The sequence below is a fragment of the Apis mellifera genome, linkage group LG8 (assembly GCF_003254395.2).
Source record: "Apis mellifera strain DH4 linkage group LG8, Amel_HAv3.1, whole genome shotgun sequence".
Classification (NCBI taxonomy): Eukaryota; Metazoa; Arthropoda; class Insecta; order Hymenoptera; family Apidae; genus Apis; species Apis mellifera.
Genome location: NC_037645.1, coordinates 6,604,750 through 6,628,646, shown reverse-complemented (window position 1 = coordinate 6,628,646; position 23,897 = coordinate 6,604,750). Strand labels below are relative to the sequence as shown.

At 26.6% G+C, this 23,897-nt stretch overlaps 5 protein-coding genes across 8 annotated transcripts; 2 read left to right on the top strand and 3 right to left on the bottom strand.

The window, feature by feature from the left end:
* Window positions 1-4,310: 4,310 nt before the first annotated feature.
* On the bottom strand, window positions 4,311-9,768 carry LOC725901 (GTP-binding protein Di-Ras2). Of its 3 annotated transcripts, none has more exons than XM_001121695.5 (5): window positions 9,122-9,768; window positions 8,974-9,048; window positions 7,921-8,123; window positions 6,342-6,560; window positions 4,311-5,892 (listed from the first exon to the last, which is right to left on the bottom strand). In XM_001121695.5, the coding sequence occupies exons 3-5, from the start codon at window positions 8,056-8,058 to the stop codon at window positions 5,659-5,661; spliced, it is 591 nt and encodes a 196-aa protein (XP_001121695.2). In that variant the 5' UTR covers window positions 8,059-8,123; window positions 8,974-9,048; window positions 9,122-9,768; the 3' UTR covers window positions 4,311-5,658. The 3 variants fall into 3 exon arrangements, with proteins under 3 accessions (XP_001121695.2, XP_016769110.1, XP_016769109.1); XM_016913621.2 differs by having other exon boundaries at window positions 9,303-9,768; XM_016913620.2 differs by lacking the exons at window positions 8,974-9,048; window positions 9,122-9,768 and having other exon boundaries at window positions 7,921-8,351.
* Window positions 9,769-9,951: 183 nt separating this feature from the next.
* On the bottom strand, window positions 9,952-10,887 carry LOC725871 (ARL14 effector protein). Its single transcript, XM_001121670.5, has 3 exons — window positions 10,461-10,887; window positions 10,129-10,394; window positions 9,952-10,071 (listed from the first exon to the last, which is right to left on the bottom strand). Exons 1-3 carry the CDS (start codon window positions 10,524-10,526, stop codon window positions 9,987-9,989), a joined length of 417 nt encoding a protein of 138 aa, XP_001121670.2. The 5' UTR covers window positions 10,527-10,887; the 3' UTR covers window positions 9,952-9,986.
* Window positions 10,888-11,453: 566 nt separating this feature from the next.
* LOC725837 (probable ATP-dependent RNA helicase kurz) lies at window positions 11,454-16,701 on the top strand. 2 transcript variants are annotated; one of them, XM_026442081.1, is made up of 17 exons: window positions 11,454-11,910; window positions 11,995-12,174; window positions 12,254-12,538; window positions 12,601-13,215; window positions 13,287-13,638; window positions 13,715-13,973; window positions 14,085-14,277; window positions 14,361-14,593; window positions 14,663-14,886; window positions 14,966-15,211; window positions 15,293-15,482; window positions 15,654-15,794; window positions 15,855-16,058; window positions 16,125-16,183; window positions 16,262-16,343; window positions 16,412-16,509; window positions 16,602-16,701. In XM_026442081.1, the coding sequence occupies exons 1-17, from the start codon at window positions 11,836-11,838 to the stop codon at window positions 16,676-16,678; spliced, it is 3,513 nt and encodes a 1,170-aa protein (XP_026297866.1). In that variant the 5' UTR covers window positions 11,454-11,835; the 3' UTR covers window positions 16,679-16,701. The 2 variants fall into 2 exon arrangements, with proteins under 2 accessions (XP_026297866.1, XP_026297865.1); XM_026442080.1 differs by having other exon boundaries at window positions 16,125-16,343.
* On the bottom strand, window positions 16,695-18,338 carry LOC411391 (thioredoxin-related transmembrane protein 2 homolog). Its single transcript, XM_394865.7, has 5 exons — window positions 18,195-18,338; window positions 17,932-18,112; window positions 17,682-17,868; window positions 17,405-17,600; window positions 16,695-17,331 (listed from the first exon to the last, which is right to left on the bottom strand). Exons 1-5 carry the CDS (start codon window positions 18,336-18,338, stop codon window positions 17,233-17,235), a joined length of 807 nt encoding a protein of 268 aa, XP_394865.3. The 3' UTR covers window positions 16,695-17,232.
* Window positions 18,339-19,240: 902 nt separating this feature from the next.
* On the top strand, window positions 19,241-23,224 carry LOC411392 (protein Red). The gene is made up of 8 exons (XM_026442251.1): window positions 19,241-19,471; window positions 19,558-19,714; window positions 19,839-20,064; window positions 20,124-20,422; window positions 20,489-20,735; window positions 21,099-21,129; window positions 21,393-21,907; window positions 21,987-23,224. The coding sequence occupies exons 1-8, from the start codon at window positions 19,339-19,341 to the stop codon at window positions 23,043-23,045; spliced, it is 2,667 nt and encodes an 888-aa protein (XP_026298036.1). The 5' UTR covers window positions 19,241-19,338; the 3' UTR covers window positions 23,046-23,224.
* Window positions 23,225-23,897: the final 673 nt, after the last annotated feature.

Sequence of the window (23,897 nt, the reverse complement as noted above, 5' to 3'; positions counted from 1 at the left end):
TTTTTATTTTTTTTTAAAAATAAATCTGCATGTATGTAATAAAAATTGTATATAAATAACAAAAATGAAACAACATTTATGTAACAAAAGAAAATGGCAAGGACAGAAATTGGAAAGAGAATGTGGTTGTAGAGAAAAAATTTATCGTCAAGAATCAAGATTGTATAATTCGCAGTTTTTTTTTTTTTTTTTTTTTTTTTTTTTCATTTTTTTCACGAGTACAGATTCGTAGCCGATCAAACGACTTTGGAGTCTGAACATTAATAATAAACGAGCTGTCGCAACAATAAATCTATCATTCTCGATATCATACGTTTTATTTTCTCCATTTCTTTTTTGTTTCGCTAAGTATTAAAACATTCTTTGTGCCATTCTAATCGCACTTCCCACGAATATATGGAACGTGCAGCCATGATATGTGATTCCTTCGTTTTTTGTCGAATTACGACTGTCAAAGGTGGGAGAGTTTACCGATTAAATGTTCACTTGTCTATGTCTTTTTTTTTTTACGCTCAAGGTTTTTCTTTCTTTTTTCTTTTTTTTTTTTTTATTTTATTTCCTTTCTTCTATTTTTTTTTATATTTTCTTTTCTCCTCTACATTATTCGCTATTCTTGTTATTCTTCCTTTTTCTACCACTTTTTTCTTTTTTTTTTCTTTTTCTTTTTTTTTTTTTCAGTTTAACCTGAGTATATGTATATGGATATGATAAATTATTGATATGACTATTTGTTGATATGGTAAAACTTCGTTGATATTATTTTCAAATCAATCACAGACTTACATTATATTGATTTTTATTTTTTTTTTATTTTTTTTTAATTTTATTTCTCTTTTTCCCTCCCCCCTCCCCCCCCCCACCTTCGATCCATATTTTTTTTACCAGTTTCTTTATGATTCGTTAAATATTTCTTCTCTCTTCGTTTACACTGAATTTCTGCAGGAAGCAAAGTGTGGACAAGCATTAGCTGTTTTTTACATGGTCGTTAATATCCTTAATATCCTTTCTTCCCTTCTTTAAAAAAGTAACGAGAAGGTACGAATATGATATCAAGAGAGAATTTTAAAATCGATCATATCACTTAACAACAAGCTTAAGCCTAAGTAGATAAATTCCTGTAAATAACGACAACGTATTCTTTTATTCTTTTCGAAATTTGGCACGAACGACCTCCCTCTCTTCTTCACATTCCAAATTAGTAGAACTTCGATATTTTTCGAAGACGAATTTTAATAATCTCTTTTGTCTTTCTCTTTTTTTTTTTTTTTTTTTAATTTTCGACAATGATCATTAATTTATTTTAAGTGATAAAAATCAGTCAAAACTATCACACTAAAATATTTCTCCCCTCTCCTCACAAGTTCATTGGAATTAATCTATAAGAAAAATGGTGAAGAAAAATCGAAGAATAGATAAATATTTTGAAGATAGGGATAGAACTCGAGTTATTTCGCACATTAAGTATGCACTTAATTTCTATACCATTATAAAAGAGAATTTGATAAAGTGATGAAAAATTTTTGGTTAATTATTGTATACTATCTAGATTTTTATAACTTTAAATATAATTTTAATAGAATAATATTCCACTCGTATTTATATTTGCGTTACTCCATTCATAATGAATCCTCCATTAATTCTTATTCTTCATATAAAAATTTAATCAAATATTTTAATCGATCTGAAACTTATAAGTTTCTTATATATTATTTATATCTATAAATTTCTATAATAAATGCATCTGATATTAATGTTATCTATATTTTTATAACTTCTTATTAATTCGTTTAATCAAATTCAACTTCTAATAAAATTGCTCTAATTCTTTTCGTCTTCGAATAATAACTTCGATTGGATTATGAAATATCAAGGTACATCGGACATTCATATAGACACAATAAAAAATAAAGCGTAATATCGTAAGAGATCCATCGTGATTTCTATGTTTCATGGTCGTGCGTGCCTTAGCAATCATAACACGATAAAAAATTGATGTTCTCAATTTATACGTGTACGTTATTCTGCTTGGCGCATATAAACTTTTCAAAATCACAGAGTGCGCGATCGGCGCATGCGCAACAAAAAAACGCGCACTCTTCGAACGAGGACATAATACATATGCGATTTCACTGAAGAAAATCTTCGTTACAACATAATTGTTTATATCACCAGAAAGCTTCGAAATTAATCCTTTGAAAATCACGAATTTATCAATTCGAAGTATAAAAAGAAGCATAGTTTCGCAATTTCTCGATAAAATCTACAAAATTGTTCATCAATATTCGTAAAAGGAGCACTTATTTCCAGTGCAGATAGAAAATTGTGTTGTGAATCTTCGATAAGATAAAAATTTTCAAAAATGTAATTTTAAATATCAATCGTGATTAAAAAAGGATTAAATTAAAAATTATGATTGCAAATTTTTACAAATAATATAAAAAGGAATAAAAATTGATCTATGATCACGCGGAAGAAGCTCACAATTTTTATAAATTACATCAATTGTGTATGGCCCCGAAAAAATCATAGAATACGATTTACCGATTTTTAATTCGCATGTGTGTGTATGTGTGTTTTCTTCGTTTTTCCTCCTCCTAATATGCCTTCTTTTTTCTCATCTTTTAGCTTGCTGAGGGTCGATTTCATAAGGTCAGATTCGCCTTTGACTGAACTCTATTTAACCTTGCATCTAAATATAACATGAACATATATATGTACATACATTCACATATAGATGAGCTAATGCATGTATGCACATATGCATGTATGCATCGTGTCATCAAGAAATTAAAACAACACTGAACATACTCACAAATCTTTCTCATTTTTTCAATTGTATATAATATTAAAAAAAAAATTTAATATAATTAAATAATAATTGAATTAATTCTGCTTCTCTTTATTTACAAGTTATAAAATTAGATTTGTGCTATAATGTAAAACTTGAAATATGAAGTGAATCGACGTGAAACCGCCCTCGTTTCTAAAACGGTGCACTCACGTATATGCTCGTATGCTCAAGATATGATACAAGATATACGTATTCCTTTCGTGAAATAACCGTTAGTAATAATAATGATCATAGTAATGACACTGATAGTTTATCTATTGTAATATCGACGGGATAATATTCGCTTTCATTAATCCCAATAATATGTCGGACTGAGTAGAGAATACACTGTTCGTCCTTTAAAGCTATGATTGAACGTATGGGCACGAGTAGACAAGAAGATTGACTGCGTAAAAAGTGGCTGGAACCATAATTCGTTGATGTTCACAGAAAGCGAGCAACGCAGATATTCTAATGGTCAAATTAGAATTTACATTTTCATCCACTCGTGCTTCCATTTCTTAAACAAAAAGAAAGTCTTACAATACAGAGACGGCATCGAATAAGAATTAAATAGAGAAAGAAAATTAAAAGAAAATTGTTAATAATGGCTCTAACAAAATCGAGGTGGAGTCTGAGCAAATTTTTCAAATTGATAGATTAATTAGAATCCAGTTATTCTCCTGTAAAAAAAAAAAAAAAAAAACTTTATTATAAAATGTGCTATTAAGTTAAATTTTCTACATACGTGTATATAAATAGATATTAGGATAAATATTCTTCATCGACCATTATATTTTCTGATAGTATTTCATAATATCAAAATAGAAATTCAAAAACACTAAGTTCTAAGATTAGAAAACTTTTGAAGTCTAACTAAATCTCAAGTATAATCTAAACTAAACTTAGATTCAAATATTACCAAAATTAAAATCTAATTCAAATTCAATGTCACTTATTTTCAAATTCGATGTTATATTGAATAATTCCTATATTCTAAACCGAAGATTTTTTCAAATTTTCTATTTTTTTATTCATTAAATATTATCAATAGGAATTGATTAAAAATCATTGTGCCTCAAAATGAAATTTATAAGTAGCTATAGCTTCGTGTTCATTTTATATTAATGATGCGTATAATAATTCTGAAAATCTGATATTTAGATTGAAAATTTTGCCCAAACCTAATCTAAATACCTCTTTTATAACAATAAACGCGAATAGTAAGATGAACGAAACTCGAGTCGAGGAACAAACGAGCCCTTCACAGCGAGTCCCTTTAATTAACGTTTCCTCGCAAACACTAACAAACCTACATTTGTATATAATATACAGGAGGAAAACACTAAAATATGAGTCAACACGGAAAACGCGTGGTGCCTAATGAACCTTGTACGTGTACATGTAAATACATAAACTTCTCTGTTCACTCTGTGTATTTGTGTGTGTGTGTTTGTGTGTATGTGTGTTTGTGTTTATGTTTATATCAACGTGACGAGTAATAAATCCTAATTAGCATCGTTACAAAAATCTTACAACTATTCAACAAAAACCAATCTTGTAACAACTTTTATCTAATTTTGTCGTTTCTTGTTCGCATGTTCCCCCTTATACTATATTCCTAGCTGAAGAAACTTGTGCGGTCCCAAAATTAATGATCGCAATAGTCTCAGACAGCGATCTTGGAAGATTTTCGTGAAAGAGCATATTATTTTTTGAATCATATTCGGTATATCTCTTATATATTCATTATTACAATTTTGTACCGGTTACTCTTTCAGGAAAAATCTACTTTGTTTCATTGGGTATGTAAAATCGTTTTTTGTTATTGGTTCTTAATATAAAGATCGGTTATTGCCGGTCCAAACAATCACGTCTCTTGCATAGTAAACTCGACATAGCCAAACGGATGAAAAATGTAACGAGCTTACCAGTATAAAATAATCGCCTTTTTTTATATGATGATTTGTGAATCATGATTCATATATGACGGATATTCATCGTACACTTATGAAAATATTCAAACGATGATTCTTGTAAAATTCAGAATTGCGATTCAGATTTCGTGTATTCTCGATTAATTTGCCACCGTTGATTTTTTTGTAGCTAATAAAATATAGAAACAAATATTAGCATTTACACGATAGTTAAAAAATCGTTTATTCGTAATAAATTAAATAAGGATAGTGCTGCAAATTAAACATTGCATCGGATGAATTTCCATACGTTTGAATGCGTATTATACATGAATCGCGATTCACAAATCACCGCATGAAAGAATGACGAGATGCATACTGTATGTGCGAATCGCGAATCCCATGTAAAAAAACGCATTTATATCGTTGGTCTTGTGAAACCTAGGAGATCAAGTACGTTGCTCTGTATCAAAATAGAAAAAAATTTGTTGATAGTATAGAGTTTCGTTAGAAAGAGACTAAAAATAATCTTAATGTTTTGAATCGAGTGTCGTATGAACAATCGGTATGTCTCTTATGGACATAACCTTACAATGTACAATCATTTCAAGAGAATCCGAAACGTTTCAAAAAATTTTTTTGCGCAAGAATAAGCTTCTTAATGAATAAAGAGTATTTTAGATATACCCTGTACGACACGTAGCCTTCTAGGATATCTATCATCCCTTTTGTTAACACAAATTCTAACCTATATTAATTACTCGTGTCGAGATTACCATGACCGATGTTACGTCGGATCAAAAGAATGACAACAATAACGACTGTTACTTCTGTCGTTTTTTAGTTTCTTGTCGCCTGAAAATGCGATTTTGTATTGCAATTTCTTATTCTTCTTATTCCATTTTCGGCCCGTTACATTACGCAGCATTTCTCTTTCAGACTGATCGCGTTGTTACTTTGTACAGGCTGTAACGATACTGATCTATTTTTCTCGAGCATCAATAGATCCCGGAACAAGGCGTTCACGTTATGATTCGTCTTGGCAGATGTTTCCAAAAAACCACAACCCCAATTTGCGGCTTCTGCTGCACCTTCGCTCATTGATACTTCACGTACTGATGGACTCTCATCACATTTGTTTCCAACCTGTTAAATAATTAAAAGAATCGAATCGAAAAAATCAAATCATAAATTTGTTATTTTTTTATTTATAATTAAAAAATAAAATTTATATGAAAAATTATTAAAATTCTTTTGAATAGTTTTTATTACATTACATCACTTGTACTATTATATACTATACTATACTAAAAAATTTAATAGCATCGAAAGTTTTTTTTTAATAATTCGAAAATTAAAATAAATTATCAATTAAATCTAACGAAAACAATTACTAAAAGAAATCTTTTATAATATATTTCAAAGTCATTAAGATTATCGATAGAAAATAATTAATGGATAAGATCATCGATATTTTTTATAATAAATTTTTATATTTTAATATTTCCGTATATCGATGAAAGATCTTTTAATTAAAGTTAATAAAAATCTCTACATAGTTATCAATTGAAAATATATGTCAAAATAGGTCTTACCAACATTATAGGTATCTGTGATATATCCTGCCCTTTAAGTTCTCTAATAATGGCCCAGATTGGTCGTAGTTCCTCGAGGCTTTGCCGTGAGCATACCGAATATACGAGGATGAAGGCATGACCTTTGCTTATGGAAAGCCGCTGCATCGCGGGAAACTGATGAGACCCCGTTGTGTCGGTAATTTGAAGCGTGCATATATTTTTATTGCAGCTTATCACCTGAAATATCGTATCATAATCGTCCCATTTCGTTTATTCTTTGTCACGCTTCTCGTCGCACACACAGCACAGGTCTCAACAATTTCACCAACGAAGCTTTTATACTTTTTCTCTTTTCAAAATTTCTTCAGTAATTCCAATGTGCTTGAAACTAATATTGCAACAATTGATTAAAAAATAATTTAAATCTATTATAATTTCGATCGATATCGATATCAGCGAAGAATCAATTGAACGAAACTGTCGATAAATTGATTGATTATCGACTAATCGAACAATTATGCAATTCGCACACTTATTCTGCGATCTATAATATTTTTTAAAATTAATAAAAATAAATCTTAATTAATATTTATGATATGCAGCAGAACAAAATGAAAATGTATAAATATCCTTTATATTCTTAAATATTTATGAAGGAAAATATCGTTAATTATTAAACAATAAAAAGATATTCAAATTAAAATTATTCAAATATCAATTAAAAATATTTAAATATTAAAAATATATATATTTAAATACGAATAAAAGAAACAAAAAGAATTGAAAGAGAAAATGCTTAGTTGCGATTCAATTTCATGTAAATTTTATTATAATTACAGAACAAGATAATAATTTGAAGATGAACGATTAGATTAAAACAATAATCTTGCATCATATATGAATCATCAACCAAGCGTCAGCAATTTACGTCACAAAAATCCCTGTTATTTATCTGATCTAGAAAATTTATTATCATATACGACATATATTTATTATTTGTCTATCCAATCCAATTCTATTTCAGTAAAAATTCTACATACAATTACTTTGAAACATAATCACAAAATCAATTTAAATGAGAAATCCAAAAATTGTCATGTAAAATGCATTGAAATTAAGAATCCAAGCAATTTCCTATTTTAAAAAAAATTATAAATTTTGTTTATAGTATGGCATTCTGGAAATAATTAATTAATTAAAAATAAAATTCGCATGCAAGTATAATCATATTGATCTCGCATTTATAAGTATTAAACACTATAAATATTAGAATATAATTTTTTAAAAATGAAATATATGACAAAAATTCATTCTATATCTGTAAAATTATATAAAAAAAATTGATAAATTTGTATTTTTTTATAATTTTTAATTTTTTATATATATATAATGACATATAAATTTTTTACATATAATAAAAGTAAAGTATATTTAATAAAAAAAAAATAAATTTAAAAATTTTTTTATTAATGCAATATAAGATTTCATTATACAAAGTACTATATAGGATATATAGTATGAGTATGTATATATAGTATGTATATATATATATATATATATATATATATATAGGATTTATATTTTTTTTTAGACCTACCTGTCTATATGTATCCTCGATAGTAGGTATATAGGATTCACGAAAAGTTCCTTTCACGAAACGCAATACGAGAGAACTCTTGCCAACACCACCCGCTCCAAACACCACCACGCGATAATCGTTGCTCTGCTCTGGCATTCTGACATCTGCCGTCCCGATGATGTTAACCCCCGCTAACCGGGGTCCCTTCAGTATAAATTTATCTGTCATACATAACGTACGAAAACGAAATTGACTTGAAAATCCATGGAGTTTGCATAAAGTTTGCAACAACCCTCCGCCATTCTATAATTTTTTTTTTTTTTTATACCTCTGATTATTTATACTGATTAATTATATTTTTCTTATACGATTTCCATGAGAATGTGATGATTACCAACCTGATTGTATAAAGCAAATTATTTTGTACAACAATAAAATTATCATAATAATAAATCTTTTTTTATTTTTTTTTCTCTCAATTTAATAAATTTAAAAAATTTAACACCAAATTATTGATTTACATTCTTTTTTTTTATCTTTATAATTTGTTAATATAATATTTAACTTCTATAATGAACTATTATTATCATTTTCTTAATGACATTGCGATGTTTGATCGCTGAAAAAAAAATCGCCGACTTGATATAAATGCCACTTCATAATCCTCTTATGACCCGTAATCATCCCTCTACATGTGTATATATTCAACAAGTGATGTTTGAGACTCGAGACTCTTGTCATCGTTATCAAACAAGATTTTCACTAGAACATTCACATAAAGATCAATGATTATAATATTAAAACCAATTTAAGAAACTTTTATATCAATATTTGATTAATTGTTATCATTTCCATTATTTAATCATTTTCAAAATTGTTTAAAAAAAATTAAATAAAAATTAAATAATCAGTATAAACACATAACAGAGGTATATTCTGAAAATATACGTAACCGATTACTGAACCACGACCACGGTTAAATGTCGACGCGTCACGCATTAGATGATAAGATCTCGATCGTATTGACCCGATGATGCGGAAGGTCTGCAGATAATAAAGTATTTGGTGAACCTTGTATAGCAGACGACACTGTCGTGCGCTTTCTTTTCTTCAAGTCACTTAGATCTCCGGTAAACTATACTATTCCTGAAAAAAATGTTAATTTTCTCGATGCACTTCTCAATTTTTCTTTTCTAATTTAAAAAATAATGATAAAAACCGCATTCAAATGTGATTTTTGTTAAAATATAAAGAATCTTCTTCCACTCCAAAGGAAGAAGTAACGTGAATCCTTTCAAGAATCAGGATAATAACAATTGGCTTGAGAATGTTCGTTTCGTGTCAATGTTCGGATAATTGCTATCCAATATTCAAGTACTTTAACCACGATTGTTGATTACCAAATAATCGATTGACAAATATTGCGTTCGATTTTCAATAGCCACAGAATCAGCATATTCGTAGCACTCAACGACTGCTCGCTGCTGTAAACTTTCACGATCTCAAAGGAAAACGAAGCGCACGCCCTCCGCACCGGGACTCACCCTACTCCGCCAGTTGAATGTGTGTATGTGCGTTAGGTACGTGCGCACTATGCCAAAAGTACCGCGGAAAATCAATAGCATATTCGTGTATTTGTGAACATGCACGTGCATCGTTGACTGTGCGTTTTCAATCTTTCTTGTTTTTACAGAACATTTTGGAATAGTTTTTCCTTGACTATTTTGCTGAAATATACGCTGGATTCATTTTGAACAGGAATGGTAAGCCTAATGTCAGATGCATTAAAATTTTTAAAATTCTACATGCATGATCCAAAAGAGATTTTAACAAGGAATATTAATTTAAAAATTATAAGAGAAATATAAAGAAATAGAAAATATAGATATTCTTATATATCATTTTTCATATTCTAATTATTATAATTGTAATGTATATAACTTATATAATGTTAATAAAATTGAAAATAAATATACAGCTTTGTGAAAAATTGATAATAAAGTTCTTACACAGCACAGCCATAAAATTCTTATAAAAATAATATGATTATTAACAATATAATTAACTGATTTAATTTTTGAACTTCAAGTTTCTTTCAATAATGGATTTTTTATAATGACATCGCTTCCTTCATTTTCTATGGATTCATACGTCCACTTACGATTATTCCTAATAAAAAATTTATTTTTAACATTTAAAAAATAAAGTAATTTTTTAATATTATACCTGCATTCATGACCACATTTAGGAGAATTGCATTTAGGACAAGAAAAATGACATCCAGCACAATTTAAATTTAAACAATCACAAAGATCATCTCCTGTTTGAGTATAAACTCCATTTTCGTCATACATAACATGTCTTTTATGACCTTGATACAATCGTCGATGAAGTTTTCGTTTTTCTCTTTCACTATGTTCCGGATCAAAATTACGTAGAAATTTTTTTGTTACGCTATCTACTCCTTTTTGTCGCGATCCTCGGGTACTTTTCTGTGATGAAAAATAATATAAGAATTTAGAAAAATTGAAATTTATGATAGTATATCAAAAACTTACTCGTTCAGCACGTGGAGGAGTCTCTAAAATTGGATGTGAATTTTCATTCGAATTTCCTGTATCCATATTTTATATTTAAGATTTGATATAGTTTTAATTATATATTTAATTATAAATTTTGATTAACATAACCTCCATTATATGAAATACTTATTATATTTAAAAATCTAGTTTAAGATTCACATAATAGTACATTAATATTCGAAAAGAAAGAAAAAATTACACAATATAATTAAAAAATTGATCGCATTTTTCTTTAATTAATTATTTCACAACAGATTAATGATTTATCAAAACAAATTGTATGTTTTAATATCACATGTTTAATGTATCAGCGACATCTTGTGAAATTATTAAAAAATAATATTTTTTTCTTTATCTATTGTTGATATTTATTAATTTATCACAGGTGAAATTTCGGATAAATATAAAGATGGAAGTAGGATAAATATGAGAATTAGCGCCATCTATAGATAAAACTAATGAAAAGTAAATAGTAAGAGAAGAATAGAAATAAAAAAAAATAGACTATCAAGGCCATCTTTTGAATATCAAAGAAAAAATAAGATAGAATAAGAATTATGGATTAGCGCCATCTCTTGAAAAATATCTTTCTATAATTATTTAACAGATACTGATTAATTCTTATTCTATTTTTTCCTAGTTTTTTTATTTATACTTACATTTGATACCTAATTATAAATGAAATACAAATAATAATTACATTACAATATTATATGTAATTATATATATGATATTAATTATTTATAGTAGAAGATTAAATCTTAATCTAATAATAAAAAAATATTAAAATAAATATAATAAAAATTAAAATAAATATTAAATAAATATTAAAAATATATATATATTATATAGATTTTATAATATATTTTTCATTTGTATTTAAGATATTAATATATCTCATAAAATATATCTTTATTAAATTCAAAATTTATAAAATATAATTTTATTTTTGGGAATATAATGTAGTAGTATTGTAATATACTTGTAATATACTTAAATTACCTTTACTATATGTTAGCTTTGAAAACATCATTAAAACGGTAAGAAGGTGAAAAGTATTCTTGAATGAATTCTATGAAACAAAAAATAAATTAAAATATTAAATATTAAAATATCAATTCATAGATATATTGAATACCGATTATAGATAATTATTTCTGTTTTCTTTCATAAAGAATGACAATTCATACACGTGGTTAAAATTATAACCAAATACATATATATATGATGTATATATAAAATGTATAAATAAAAACTAAATAAAATATGATTAAAAATTAAATAATGATTGTAAAAATATATTAAAAAAAGAAACATTATTATAGTTGAAAAATTTTTCACACAAATAAATATGGGAAGAAAAAAATATAATTGGAAAGCGAGAAATAATATAGAAGTTATAATTGATAACTCTGCGACTAAAAAGGTATTTCTATATAGTAATATAATATAATATAATATAATTATCGAAAAAAACGAAAAGAAAAAATATTTATAAAATTTTTTTTAGATTCCTATAGATATTACACATCGTGAAGATAATTTTGATAATTGTAATGCATTAGTCCTCCCAAATGAAAAGAGGAAAACCAAAAAGAAAATTAAAAATATTATTACTACTCGATTATTATCTAAAAAACGTAGAAAACAATTAGAAAAAGTTATAGAAAAAAAGAAAAAAAAATTACAGGTAAGTGATTGGTAATTGGTAATTGGTAATTGAGCATAAAATTTATGTTTTTATTTTATTATTTTTTTATTTTTAACAGAGAACAGAACTTCTAAAAGAATTAGCAAAAGTACAAGCATCACCAGAAGAACTAAAACAATATATATCTTTGACAAGTGTACAAACTAAAGGATTAAAACGTCATTTTAGAGAAGCAGAATTATCTGTTAAAGAATATAAAATTGATTCGAATATTAAAAATGAAAATGATACAATAGAAATGCCTATAAATGCTATTAAAGTTAGCAAAAAAAAAAGATTAGCTATTTTAGAAAAAGAAATAATTGAAAAAACAATTTCAAATTTAAATGTTATTGGATTTGATGTAAGTTAATAATGATCTAATAAACTAAATATTAACATAATTGTTAATGTAATTTGTTATAGGAATCTAGTAATAGCGAATTAGAATCAGATACAAAAAATAATGAAGATGAGCAGGAAGAAAATGCAATAAATATTATATTTTCAGAAAAAAATAAAATAAAAGAAAAAAATGAGCATATTTCAAATAAAAAAAATAATCTCACAGATGGAAATGTAACAAAAAATACTATAGAAGAAGAAAAAAAATCAATTGACACTAAAAAAAACTTAAAATCACAGCAGCTGATAGAAAAAAAATCTGCTCAGTTTGTAATGCTGCAAAGGAAACCAGAAATTCAAGCAGCTAGATTAAAATTACCAGTAGTAGCAGAAGAACAAATTATAATGGAACTAATTAACGAAAATCCTGTTGTAATAATCACTGGTGAAACAGGCAGTGGTAAAACTACGCAAGTTCCACAATTTCTCTATGAAGCTGGCTATGCTCAAGAAAAGTTAATTGGAATTACAGAACCACGAAGAGTAGCAGCTATATCTATGAGTAAACGTGTTGCTCAAGAAATGAATCTTACTGAAAAAGAAGTTTCTTACTTGATTCGTTTTGAGGGAAATGTTACACCTGAAACAAAAATTAAGTTTATGACTGATGGTGTATTATTAAAGGAAATACAAAATGTATGTAATTATTTAAATAAATTGAATAGAATCCTTTGAAATAATTATAATCAAAATTTTTAATATTTTAGGATTTTTTATTGACGAAATATTCGATAATTATTTTAGATGAAGCACATGAACGTAGTGTATATACCGATATTTTGATAGGATTGTTATCACGAATTGTACCATTACGGAATAAAAGAAAAAATTCTTTAAAACTTGTAATTATGTCAGCTACATTACGTGTAGAAGAATTTATAGAAAATAACAAATTATTTAAAATGAAACCACCCATATTAACAGTGGAATCAAGACAATTTCCTGTTACGATACATTTTAATAAAACAACAAGTATTAATTATATTTCTGATGCTTTAAAAAAAGCTATAAAAATACATACTCGACTTCCTGATGGTGGAATTTTAATATTTTTGACGGGTATATTCTTTAAAATTTTAAATTATTTATAAATCTTATAACACATTCTTTTTAAAAATATATATCATTAATTTAGGACAACGAGAGGTAAATTTTGTAGTACAAAAATTGCGCCAAGCTTTTTCTACAAAAAATAAAAAAAAAATTATAAAAAAGATAGAAGAATCAGAAAATAAAGATTTTTCAAAAGAGAAAGAAGATATTCAAGAGAAAAATGATAATAACGAAAGCGATAATATTGATAGTGATAATGATTTTTGTTATAAAAAAGCTATTCGTTATAATAAATTATGTCAAAAAAAACAAATTCAACTATCAAATATTAATTTGGATGAGTAATAAAATATATTTATTCTTTTATATAATTAACTATTATATAACTATTATATAACTTTTTTCCCAATTATCTTATTATATACTATATCTAATCATACACTAATTTTTAGTTATTCTGTAATTCCTACTGATGATACATACGAAGATTTAATTGCTGCAAAAGATGATGAAGAAGAACTATTAAATGATAATGAAGATGAAAGTGAAGAAGAAAATATTATTGATCCAAAGATCTGCATAAATGCACAACCATTATGGGTTTTACCTTTGTACTCTTTACTTCCAAGTCATGAACAAGCAAGAGTAATTTAAAGATTCAAAAATATTATAATTCATAAAAATAGCAATTAATCAATTAACAAGAATTAATCAATTTTTATCTTTAGGTTTTTGAGTCACCTCCAGAAGGTCATCGTTTATGTGTGGTATCTACAAATGTAGCAGAAACTTCCTTAACTATACCTAATATAAAATATGTAATAGATTGTGGACGTTGTAAAATGAGAATGTATGATAAAGTAACTGGTGTTAGTACATACAAAGTTTGCTATACTAGTAAGGCATCTGCTAATCAACGGGCAGGAAGAGCTGGTAGAACTGGCCCTGGACATTGTTATAGGTATTTACTTTGAAATATTAGTTCATAATTAGAAAATACAATTTCTTTATTAATAAATATTAATTATAGGTTATATTCTTCAGCAGTGTTTAATAATCATTTTGAACAGTTTAGTCAATCAGAGATTCAAAGAAAACCTGTAGATGATTTAATTTTACAAATGAAAATCATGAATATTGACAAGGTTGTGAATTTTCCTTTTCCATCACCACCAGATATTACACAATTAAAAATGGCTGAAAAAAGACTAATAATACTTGGAATTTTAGAACAACCAGCTATTGAAAAAAAAGGTATAGTTATAATTCTTTATTAACTAAATATAATCAATTACTTATCTATTGTAATTACTTACTGTATTACTTTATTTAGATTTATATAGTGCTAAAGTAACATCACTTGGCCGCAGTGTAGCTGCATTTCCTGTTGCTCCTCGTTACGGAAAGATGTTAGCTTTGTCTCATCAACATAATCTTCTTCAATACACAGTGTGTATGGTAGCTGCGCTTTCTGTTCAACAAATATTGATGGAAACGTTTAATATAGATGTTGATTCTCGGAATAAATGGTTACAAATAAAACGTTTTTGGGCTGGTACTGGCAATAGTTTACTTCTTGGTACATGATTTAAATTTTTTAAAAATTATGATAATAAGATGCAAATATATTAATTAATTAAATATAATATCTATGAAAAAGGTGATCTGATGGTTTTAATCAGAGCTGTAGGAAGTGCAGAATATGCGGGAACCAAAGGAAAATTATTTTCTTTTTGTGAAGAGCATGGTTTACGACATAAGGCGATTGTGGAAATTCGTAAACTCCGACAACAATTAACAAATGAAATTAATTTGAACATTCAAGATTTGAATCTCATCATTGATCCACAGTATGTATAGTAAATAATAAGAATTGAAGAAAAAATGAGGAAACATGTACGGAGAATTCAAATTCATAGAAAATCGGGATTCTATATTTTGATTTTCATTACTTTTTTAGTGCTTAATTATTTTTATTTACATTATTAAAAAATTTATTTCTATGATTAATTTTAATTCAGGATGAAACCTCCAGTTGATATGGAAGCCAAACTTCTCAGACAAATAGTTCTTGCAGGAATGGCTGATCAAGTTGCAAGAAAAGTGATGCCAGATGAGATTAATGAAGATCAAGATAAGGCTAAATGGAAATATGCCTATAAGTAAGATATTAAATATTTTTTAATCATTTTAAATATATAATTAGATAATTTTTTGTATAGAACTGTAGATATGGAAGATCCAGTATTTTTACATTCCTCATGTGTTCTTCGAAAAATATGTCCTGAATGGGTAGTTTATCAGGAAATTTATGAAACAAATAAAATGTATATGCGTGGTGTCACAGCTATAGAATCAGAATGGCTGCCTAAATTTGCTCCTTCTCTATGTCAACTTGGAGATCCTTTGACTGATCCACCACCAAGGTAAAAATCTATTTTTTTTTTTTTTTTTGTAATAAAACATTTCCTTATATCATTTAATTTATGAAGGTATGATCCAGAAACTGGAAAAATAATGTGTAGTATAACAGGAACATTTGGAAGAGCAGGTTGGAAATTACCAATAATGGATATGGAATATCCATTATCTATAGATGGGGTTAAATGGTTTGCATGTTTTTTTTTAGAAGGAAAAATATTTCCAAAATTAAAACAATTCGTTTCTTCATTATTATCAACTCCTCAAAGCATTACCAAAGCATGGGCTAAGTAAGATTTTAAATAGAGTTAAAATAAATAAAACAATTCAAAATTAATAATTTGATATGGAATTTTAGATTAATTCCACGAACGCAAGAAATGACGCAACTATTATTATCTCATGGAATTATGTCAAAAGTACAATTATTAGAGACTTGGAAAGCAGATAGAAATTGTAAGTATATGTTTTTTATGATTAAATATGTGGTTTTTGTACTTAAATAAATAGTTACAATGATATTAAAAAATTATCGTTATAAATTTCAGTTCTTTTATCAGCTTATCAAAAATGGTTGCCAGAATCAATGCACGGACATATCATGATCATTTGGCCACCTGTATAATAAATTTTATACTAAATTATATATCCACAATTGTATATTATATAAATACTTGATATATATAATATAATTTGAATTTTATAATATATAAATATTTAATACAATTATCTATTTCAACAAAATTTTACTCAGTTTATTCAACGAAACTGCAATATTGGATATAATTTATGTTTAACTTAATTAAAAATTTTGCTTTGGTTTCGACAAATTATAATTTATACATATAGCGCTCTATGTTTTATTTAATTTCAATTAATATAATTATTTAATAAATTAGTATCTTAACCTAATATCTTATATTACAGTATATTAGTATTTATATACAATAAGCTAGAATATATTAAGAAATATCTACTTATAGTGAAGTTAAAAATACACATAATAATAGAAAATATAATGAATATTTACAAAATATTTGCAGTTTCGCTATAAATGGAAATTGCGCAAGATATTGATTATTCTAAACTCCATTATTCTATATAAAGTAATTTTCATTTAAAATCGCATTGGCAGTGCTATGATAGTAAACATTTCAACATTTGGAAATATTAATTAAATCATTCTGTTTTTACTATTTTTTTTTCCTTCTTCTTGATTGGATTTTTTTTACAATCTCTATAAATATTATTTAGATCAAAAGCTGCCTTTATATTATCCTAAAAAATAATTCAAGTTTTTTTTATATACATATATACATTTCAAAATTTAAAAATCTATTGTTACACATACCAATGAAAAAAGAAATTTAATCAGTTTTCCTTTATGATCTACATGTGGACGTCTTTCTACTTCTTTACCTTCTTTAAATAAGATTAAGGTTGGAAGCTGTTTGCTGGTACTAGCATCACTAATATGATATTTTAGCGCAGCATCCGGATATCTACCTATATCTATTTTTCCGAATTTCAAATTTTCTAAAGCATATCTACAAATTTATAAAATATTATTTTTAATAGAGAATATTATATAATTATTCATAATACATAAATAATTGATCATTACGAACTCTGCTGAAAGTTCGGAGAATATTGGTGCAAAGTTAACACAAGCTGGATTCCAAGCTGTGTAGAATGCAACTAACCAAATGACTTTTGTATCACGGTAAAGTTCTTCTTGTAACCCATTCGCACCACGTAAATACGTTACCTTCTCTGGACCTTGATATGTTGGTTCAGGAAACATTAAACCGCATACTATAATAATTGAATTATATAATAATGTTCATTTGAAAATTATTATATCAAATAAATACTTACAAATGAATATAATAGCAAATATTATTCCCATACGAATATCTGCATAAAACCAAAGAATCAGATTTGCAACTTTAGTATATACAAAGCTGGATGATAAATAGCTTATCATAGTTACACTTCCAGTTTTTCGTGTCCTTATCATTATAACTATCATGAGAAAAAATAGTATTTCTGTTTCTCTCTAAAAGAAAAATATATTTACTAAAATATACTCTATTCAAATAATTTAATAATATTTCTATTTTCATGTTTAAATGACTTACTCCATCAAGTTCACATTCAGCTTGTGCGAATACATAATTACAAATAATTGATATACGTTTGGAAATAATATATGAAAGACTAAGTAAAATATTTATAAAATAATAAGGCTTCAACAAAAGTCGTAAATCTTTTTTGAAAGGCATTTTCTTTTAAATGAATATGAGAGGGGTTATGTATACTGATTAGGATAACAGCAACTCCCAAATTTGGGAGAATACTTTTATCCTATTTTAGCTTTAAATAAAAAATGTTTTAATTGAGTAAAAAATACTTTAAATAATTTGTTATAATTTAATTTCTTTTTCAGCAAAAATGTGTGAAACTATCTTAAACATCGATATATATAAATTGCTTATGTCACGAATTCTTTTATGTTTAGTCAAACTTCAAATAATAATTTGAATTATTCCATAAATTTTATTTACTTATTGTAATACAAAATTATAATAAAAAAAAATATAAGTGGATCATGATTTCACTTCAAAAAGTAAATAGTAAATTAATGTAATTCAAAAGAATGTGAACGAGAGAGAGAAAGAGAGAGAGAGAGAGAGAGAGAGAGAGAGAGAGAGAGAGAGAAAGAGAAAGAGAAATTTTCTAATATTTATTTAATTAATATATTAAATTATATTTTTTAAAAATACATCAATATAAAATGATTTAGATAAATTATTAATTATTAATAATATTCGATAAATAAATCAAATGAAATTATGATTAATATTTATTATTTGATAAAAGAGAATTTATAATTGATCATAATATATACGTTTATTGAACTTTATATCTTATTAAATTTTTCCACAAAATTCGATAAGATTTCATATTGTAAGAAAATTTAAATCCAATAAGATTTCATATTGTAAGAAAATTTAATTATATTGTAAATATTATTTCTTATATTTCACATAAATCAATTATTATAAATTTACAATGAAAATAATTTATTCATTATATTCATCTGTTTGTAAATCTTATTAATTTTTATAGATTATCAAATCATTCCAAAAATATTATCAAAAGAAAACAAGTTTATATATATACAATCTAACATTAGAGAGATATATCCCCTCTTTCTTTATGAACAAAGATCATCAAGTACTTAATACTTAATACTAATCAATAGCTAATTGAACTTCAAACATGAAGATCTTACTTACTATTTACTTGGTTCTATATATTTCTTTAACACAGTATCAAGAAGTTTTTGCTTTAAATAATAAGAGTATTCCTTTAGTAGTTATTACTTGGGATTATGAAAATGCTACACAAAAAGGTAATTGTATATTCAAAGAAATAATTTCATAAGATTATGATAATAATATAACAACATATTATTGATGTATTTACAATTTGTTTTAGCATGGAATGTTTTGAATAATGAAAAAAGAAGTGCTCTGGATGCTATAGAAGAAAGTTGCAGTTTTTGTGAAGATCAGAGATGCAGAAAAACTGTAGGATATGGGGGTAGTCCAGATGAATCTGGAGAAACAACTTTAGATGCTCTTATTATGGATGGGTATATATATATATATATATATATATATATATAATATACTTATGTAAAATATATACATAAAATATATACATACATATATATATGTAAAATACTGTTTCTGATTTTATTATTTGCTTAAAAATAGAGTAACAATGGATGTAGGTGGTGTAGGTTTGTTAAGAAATGTTAAGAATGCGATTTCAGTTGCCCGTAAGGTTTTACATAATACTAAACATTCTTTAATTGGTGGAGAATTAGCCACAAAATTTGCTGTAGAAATGGGATTTAAAAAAGAATCTTTACAAACAGAAGAATCAAAGAAAATGTGGTTAGACTGGAAAGCAAAAAAATGCCAGCCCAATTTTTGGAAGGTAAATTATTTTTATTACAAAAATTCTACGTATATCCAATTATATATATATTTTCTCAGAACGTAAATCCGGATCCAACAAAGACTTGTGGGCCATATCATTCAAAAGATTTTATGGACAATAATTTGGAAGAACATTTATCATATGTAACTGAAGAAAACCACGATACGATCGGAGTTATAGCTATAGATTCAAATGGGCATATAGCAGCTGGTACATCAACAAATGGTGCCAGAAATAAAATCCCTGGTCGTATTGGGGATTCTCCAATAGCAGGTGCAGGTGCATATGCTGATCAAGATATTGGTGCGGCAGCTGGAACCGGTGAAGGAGATATCATGATGCGATTTTTACCAAGGTAAAAGAGTTCACTAAATGTATAATTTTTTCTATTTTGCAGTTTTGTATCTAGGGATTTTTTTAGTTTTTTAGCTGTAGAGGAAATGCGCCGCAATGCCACTCCTACTGCAGCTGCAACCACAGCAATTAGTAGAATCGCTAAACATTATCCTACATTCACTGGTGCAGTAATTGCATTAAATAAACATGGAGAATATGGAGCTGCATGCAATGGAATTACTCGTTTCGCATATTATGTGGCCAATCCTGAATTAGGAAAACCAACGATACATTATGCTACTTGTATAGATGCTAAATATCAAGTTTTTAATGCTAAAAACATTTAATGACTTTTTTTGTAATTTCTTCGATTTCTGATTTTTATTAAAAAAAATTGATAATATTTTTTGATACAAATTATTTTTGATTATAATAAAAATTGAAAGTATGCAAAAATGAAGTATTATTATTTTCTAAATGAAATTTTTATATTTAATTTGCTCAAAATTTAAATTAAAATTTAAATTTAAAATCATAATCTTTTTCCATTAGATATAATATTCAAGATTTTTGAAGAAAATTCACATGTAAAATCTATTAATCTGGAAATTAATAGAGAGGAAATAAACAAAATTTAATAACGCCATCTATCTAATGATAAGATATATTATGTAGTACTACTAAATAACAAGTAGATGGCATCGCGTTGTATCATTTCTCTAATAGGTTATTGTTTTCTTATAGTTGTTCTCCACTCTATTACTTTTTAATTTTGTGATATTTGTTAATAAAGATATTCTATTGTAATAATAGTAATCTGTCAAAATAATTTAATGATAAATTCTTTTTTAAGTCAATATTGTAAATTTCAAAATATCAAGTATATGTAAGGTATATACTTACAATTTATAACATTACTATTTTATCTAGTTTTCTATTTCATATGAATAATGTTTTTAGTATTTAACAAATTAACCTCGATATTTTAGAATATTTATATACAATAGCCAAAATGCCAGAAACAACGGAAGAAGATATGGGAATGTCTGTTCGTTTAACGAACGATGATTTCCGGAAACTATTAATGACACCAAGAGCATCTGTTCCATCTGCTACTCCAGCTTCTGTGCCTGGAACTGCTCGAGATGCTAATGCAAAAACTGCACAAACACCGAATGTCAGTGGTGGCAGTCGTGCAGAATTACGAAGGAAAAAGAAAAGTTTTTATGCCAAACTAAAAAAACAGGAAGAAGATAAAATGGCAGAATTAGCAGAGAAATATAGAGATAGAGCTAGAGAACGTAGGGATGGTACAAATCAAGATTATCAAGCAGAAGATCCAATGAATAGTGCCAGTGCATATCGTGCAGTTGCACCAGATTTGAAATCAGGAATGGATGCAGCTGAACGTAGAAGACAAATGATTCAACAATCAAAATTCTTAGGTGGTGACATGGAGCACACTCATTTAGTAAAAGGATTGGATTATGCTCTTCTTCAAAAAGTAATAATCTGCAAAAAAATGATTTAATTTGTAATGTAGAAATAGAAATAAATTTATAAAATAATATTTTATTTTATAGGTACGTAGTGAAATAGAAGCAAAAGAACATGAACAGGAACAAGAAATGGAAAAATTGGTTAAACCAAAGGATAAAAAGGATAAGAAGGAGGGAGAAAAAAAAGATGATGAGATGCAGTTTAAAACTAAAATAGGACGCAATATTTATAGAACAATTATAACCATGAAATCTAAACAGATTGAAAGAAATGAATTATTTACTCCTGGCCGCATGGCTTATGTAATTGAATTAGATGATGAAAATACAGATGTGGATATACCAACTACTCTCATTAGAAGCAAGGCAGATGTACCCACTATAGATAATACTCCTACTTTAACAACAAATGATATCGTAATAAACAAATTGGCACAAATTTTATCTTATCTTCGTCAAGGTAATCGTCATGGTAAAAAAGGAAAGAAGTATAAAGATGGTAGATCAAGACCTGATGATATGAACGACATGGATATTGCTCCAAGACCGCAGGACGAAAGTATCTATGGAGATATTGGTGATTATGTTCCAACGATTAGTAAGAAAGATCCAAATCAACCGCGAGAAAAGAAAAAAGGTTCTTATTTTGATAAACCAGAGAATGGTTTGGATACGGATGATAAAGCAAATACTCCCCAATTGCCAAATGTTGCATCTTCCAATTCAGATAATAATGCACCAAAAAAAGGTGCACTTCTTAATAAATTAGCTGCTGAACCAGAAGGATATGCAGAATGTTATCCAGGCTTGGATGAGATGCAAGATGCTATAGATGATTCGGATGATGAAGTAGATTATACCAAAATGGATCTTGGTAACAAAAAGGGTCCTATTGGCAGATGGGATTTTGATACACCTGAAGAATACAGTGAATATATGAATAATAAAGAAGCCTTACCAAAGGCAGCATTTCAATATGGTGTAAAAATGGCTGATGGAAGAAGAACAAGAAAATATAATAAAGAAAAGAATGAAAAAGCTGAATTAGATAGAGAATGGCAGAAAATTCAGAATATTATGAATAAAAGAAAACCCACGACAGTATTGGATGGTGCATCAGAATTTAAAGTTCCAAGATATTAAATATTCGATCTGTATAAATTTATTTTCCCAATTAATTTTATTTCGTTAAAATAATAATATTATATGTATATATAGTATATACCTAATAATATATAATAGTATATAATCGATCTGTTCGTGATTAAAACATGTACAAGATCAGGGATATAATAAAAGACTGTACAATATTTTTAAATCTATTCTGATTTTTTGAAATTGCGCTGCTAATATCATAATCGAAAACTTACATTATTTTTTCATTCATCTTGACCCAAGCTTTTAGATGCATGTGACCTAAACCGATTAAAACCAGTAAGAAACTGATCATGTAAACATCATATTGATAACCTATGACCAATTGATAGGGGGGAATCTTTCATTCAGACTCGTTCGAACCAGTTAAAACTTGTAATTTACTATAATAGATCTAATAAAAATTATTAATTCTTAATATGTTTAAGTATTTTATAAATTATATTAAATATTTAATTTTTTCTATTTTCAATCAAGAATCTTTTTTGAAAATATAATTTATTTCTCTAATTATGTATTGTATATAATAAATAATTTAAATTTCTAAATATTTATTATTAATTCTATTCATATATATATATTCAAAATGAGCGTGCTTTTTATTATATAGATATATAGATTATTACATGATGTATAAAATATAAGTTCATATCAGAATATGCTACATAATCCTAATAATTCCCGATTAATTTATGGTATATTTAATATTTGATATTTTCGTTGGTTGATAACGTACAATATTATTCTTAATATATTACAATTATTACTATACTATTCTATTGTTTTTTGTCCATACTTTCACATATCTGAAATTCATTAACGCATTATATTTTTAAGGGG

Coding starts and splice junctions, on each gene's coding strand:
- LOC411392 (XM_026442251.1), top strand. CDS start 19,339: ATGAAGATCTTACTTACTATTTACTTGGTTCTATATATTTCTTTAACA. Junction 19,715..19,838: donor GATGCTCTTATTATGGATGG/GTATATATATAT, acceptor GCTTAAAAATAG/AGTAACAATGGATGTAGGTG. Junction 21,908..21,986: donor ATTATGCTCTTCTTCAAAAA/GTAATAATCTGC, acceptor TTTATTTTATAG/GTACGTAGTGAAATAGAAGC.
- LOC725901 (XM_016913620.2), bottom strand. CDS start 8,130: ATGACAGATAAATTTATACTGAAGGGACCCCGGTTAGCGGGGGTTAAC. Junction 6,561..7,920: donor TCGAGGATACATATAGACAG/GTAGGTCTAAAA, acceptor ACGATATTTCAG/GTGATAAGCTGCAATAAAAA. Junction 5,893..6,341: donor CACAGATACCTATAATGTTG/GTAAGACCTATT, acceptor ATTATTTAACAG/GTTGGAAACAAATGTGATGA.
- LOC725871 (XM_001121670.5), bottom strand. CDS start 10,526: ATGGATACAGGAAATTCGAATGAAAATTCACATCCAATTTTAGAGACT. Junction 10,395..10,460: donor CTCCTCCACGTGCTGAACGA/GTAAGTTTTTGA, acceptor TTTTCATCACAG/AAAAGTACCCGAGGATCGCG. Junction 10,072..10,128: donor AAATGTGGTCATGAATGCAG/GTATAATATTAA, acceptor ATTTTTTATTAG/GAATAATCGTAAGTGGACGT.
- LOC725837 (XM_026442080.1), top strand. CDS start 11,836: ATGGGAAGAAAAAAATATAATTGGAAAGCGAGAAATAATATAGAAGTT. Junction 14,594..14,662: donor GGCCCTGGACATTGTTATAG/GTATTTACTTTG, acceptor TATTAATTATAG/GTTATATTCTTCAGCAGTGT. Junction 16,059..16,124: donor TTGACTGATCCACCACCAAG/GTAAAAATCTAT, acceptor TAATTTATGAAG/GTATGATCCAGAAACTGGAA.
- LOC411391 (XM_394865.7), bottom strand. CDS start 18,338: ATGCCTTTCAAAAAAGATTTACGACTTTTGTTGAAGCCTTATTATTTT. Junction 18,113..18,194: donor CTGAATGTGAACTTGATGGA/GTAAGTCATTTA, acceptor TTTTTCTTTTAG/AGAGAAACAGAAATACTATT. Junction 17,869..17,931: donor ATTTGCTATTATATTCATTT/GTAAGTATTTAT, acceptor CAATTATTATAG/TATGCGGTTTAATGTTTCCT.